The sequence below is a fragment of the Elephantulus edwardii genome, unplaced genomic scaffold, assembly GCF_000299155.1.
Source record: "Elephantulus edwardii isolate Elephantulus edwardi_28Jun2011 unplaced genomic scaffold, EleEdw1.0 scaffold00003, whole genome shotgun sequence".
Taxonomy (NCBI): Eukaryota; Metazoa; Chordata; class Mammalia; order Macroscelidea; family Macroscelididae; genus Elephantulus; species Elephantulus edwardii.
This window is the reverse complement of record NW_006399753.1, coordinates 1,761,128-1,763,658: the sequence shown is the minus strand read 5'-3', so window position 1 is coordinate 1,763,658 and position 2,531 is coordinate 1,761,128. Positions and strand designations below refer to the sequence as shown.

General features: G+C 67.8%; 1 protein-coding gene across 1 annotated transcript in view; it reads left to right on the top strand.

Annotated features, from left to right (window-relative positions):
- The window catches only part of BAI1 (brain-specific angiogenesis inhibitor 1), a 67,327-nt gene extending 65,695 nt beyond the window's left edge, over nucleotides 1-1,632 (top strand). The window contains exons 29-32 of the mRNA XM_006879446.1: nucleotides 8-157; nucleotides 1,007-1,042; nucleotides 1,166-1,270; nucleotides 1,435-1,632. Of these exons, the coding sequence (XP_006879508.1) occupies nucleotides 8-157; nucleotides 1,007-1,042; nucleotides 1,166-1,270; nucleotides 1,435-1,632 (489 nt within the window). The remainder of the gene's footprint in view (nucleotides 1-7; nucleotides 158-1,006; nucleotides 1,043-1,165; nucleotides 1,271-1,434) is intronic.
- Nucleotides 1,633-2,531: the final 899 nt, after the last annotated feature.

Here is a 2,531-nt window from a genome sequence, read left to right as displayed (position 1 = left end):
CCTCCAGCAGCCCTTGCCCCCACCGCCCACCCTGGAGTCGGCACCGCCCAGCCTGGGTGAGGCAGGGGAGCCGACAGCCCACCCGGGGCCCAGCACAGGCACGGGCACGATGCCCAAGAACGAGAACATCTCCACGCTGTCCGTGAGCTCCCTGGAGGTGAGGGTCCCACGGGTGGGCTTCTCAAGGAGGGGGCTGGCGGGGGTGCGTGTGAGTCATCTGCCACTGAGCCCGGCCCCTTTCCAAGGCTGCCCACCTCCCGGGAGGACTGTGTGAACACTGAGCCTGCGGGCCTGGCTGGGACCTGAGTTCTGTCCTGGCTGCTTCTGTCCACAGTCTCCCTTGCTCCTCAGCCCTCCCGCACTGGGTCGACCACCGTCCCTACAGACTGGGCCAGCCCCCATTTCAGCAGACCTGAGGGGCCCCAGCCTGGATTGCAGGCTCTGCCTCCACCGGGCTGTCTTCTGGTGGGGGTACTGGCCTGTAGGAGATGGGCCCCAGGTGTACCCTGGGGCGGTACCCCCACCCTCACCCCTACCCGAGGCTGGGATGAGCACCTGGGGCGGTAGCCCTGCCCCCCCCCACCTGGAGTGGTGCTGCCCCCCCCCCTTGCCCACACCGCAGGTGCAGACAGGCTCTCAGTTAACGTGTCTGGGACCAGCTCAGATCCAGGATAGGCAGCAGGGTGAGGGGGTAGCTGTCGGCCGGTGGGACACAGGGGTCATTCAGAGAGTGTCCAGCTATGAGCCTCGGGTGACTGCAGGCCAGAGCCCGCCTGAGGCCCCAAGCCTGCCCGGTGTTCTGTCCTGTGGACCGACCTCCTGCGCAGGCCCACAGACCTCCGCACCCCGCCACACGTCTGCTCCCAGGGTCTCCGGGTGGCACAGAGGACCAGATCCTGCAGCATGCTGCTGGGCAGCTGCATTCCCGGGCAGGGTCACTGAGGGCCGGGGAGGGGGTGGCCGGGGGCTCCGAGGAGCCATGGCAAATGCGCACCCGTCTCCACAGCGGCGGAAATCGCGGTACGCCGAGCTGGACTTTGAGGTGAGTGCTGGACCCGTGCGCTGTACGCCTCTCTCTGGGCAGGGAGGTGGGACAGGAGCTGCTCGGCTTCCCAGGGGGTGGGTGGGCCGCGACCCCCAGGACTCGCTGTCCCTCCGCCTGCAGAAAATCATGCACACCCGGAAGAGACACCAGGACATGTTCCAGGACTTGAACCGGAAGCTGCAGCACGCGGAGAAGGACAAGGAGGCGCTGGGCCCGGACAGCAAGGTGGGTGGTGGGCGGGGGCCGAGGGCGGGTTTAGTCCCGCGCCCTTGGGTCCGCCCTATCCACTGGGCAGCGAGTGCCGGCCTCGCGCAGACTGTCAGGTGCGGGACGCAGTCCCTGCCCCGGCCCGGCTGGACGCAGTGCCCTCCACTCTCCCCCACGAGCAGCCGGAGAAGCAGCAGACCCCCAATAAGCGGCCGTGGGAGAGCCTGCGAAAGGCGCACGGCCCGCCGGCCTGGGTGAAGAAGGAGCTGGAGCCGCTGCCGCCGTCGCCGCTGGAGCTGCGCAGCGTGGAGTGGGAGAAGACGGGGGCCACCATCCCGCTGGTGGGCCAGGACGTCATCGACCTGCAGACCGAGGTCTGAGGGCCCCCAGCAGCCGTGAGGGATGCCGCTCTGCCCGCTCCCAGGACGCGCGCAGACACGCTCGGCGGCCCGGCCGTGCGGCCCGGGGCGCTCGGACGCCGGCCAGCTCGGCGGTGCAGGGACCAGAGCCGGCGAGGACAGGAGGCGGCCCGCGGCGGCCGGGGCTCCGGGGGCCCGGGGGCCTCAGGCTCTGCCCCTTGGGCACAGACGGGCGGCGGAGCGGACAGCGGACGGGCGGCGCCACAGCGTCCTGGCCCTCCAGTGGCCGCCGCAGAGGACCAACCTGCTTGGCCCGGCCGGCCTGGCCCTGTTTTTTAGACACCCTCCCCCGGGAAGCAGCCAGCCCCCACGTCCTTCCAGGTCCTGGGCCCCGATCCGGGCTGAGGCACAGCCTTGCCAAGTGCGCGGGGCGGGAACCAGCCACTCCAGGGGCGTGGTCAGCCACTCCACGGGGTGGGGGCATCTATTTTTCTCTTCTTTTCTTCAATAAAAAGAACTAAAAACCCATGCCCTCTCAGTGTGTGGCCTTCCTCAAACCCTGCCCCAGCCCTGACTGACCGCTGCCCAGCGCCTCGCTCCTCAAAGAATATGACAGGAGGGCCCTGTGGGCGCTGCAGCTCCAGGCCTGGACTAAGACCTTGGGTGCTCACCTCAGGGCAGCGGCCAGGGAACGTTCTGGAAGCTGCATTGGCTACTGCCTGTTCCCCTTCCCCTCCTGCAGGAGGTGAGCGCGCCTTGAACCACCAGAGGCAAGTTCCCTGTGATGGCCGCTGAGTCCCCCGCAGGTCAGTCAGTAAATAAAACCCTGGCATATTGAAAAAAAATGCTGGCCAAGTGACCATCACAAGTGAGTGTGTGAACTATGCCACATGCACACACAATGCAGCCCTAGAAATAGA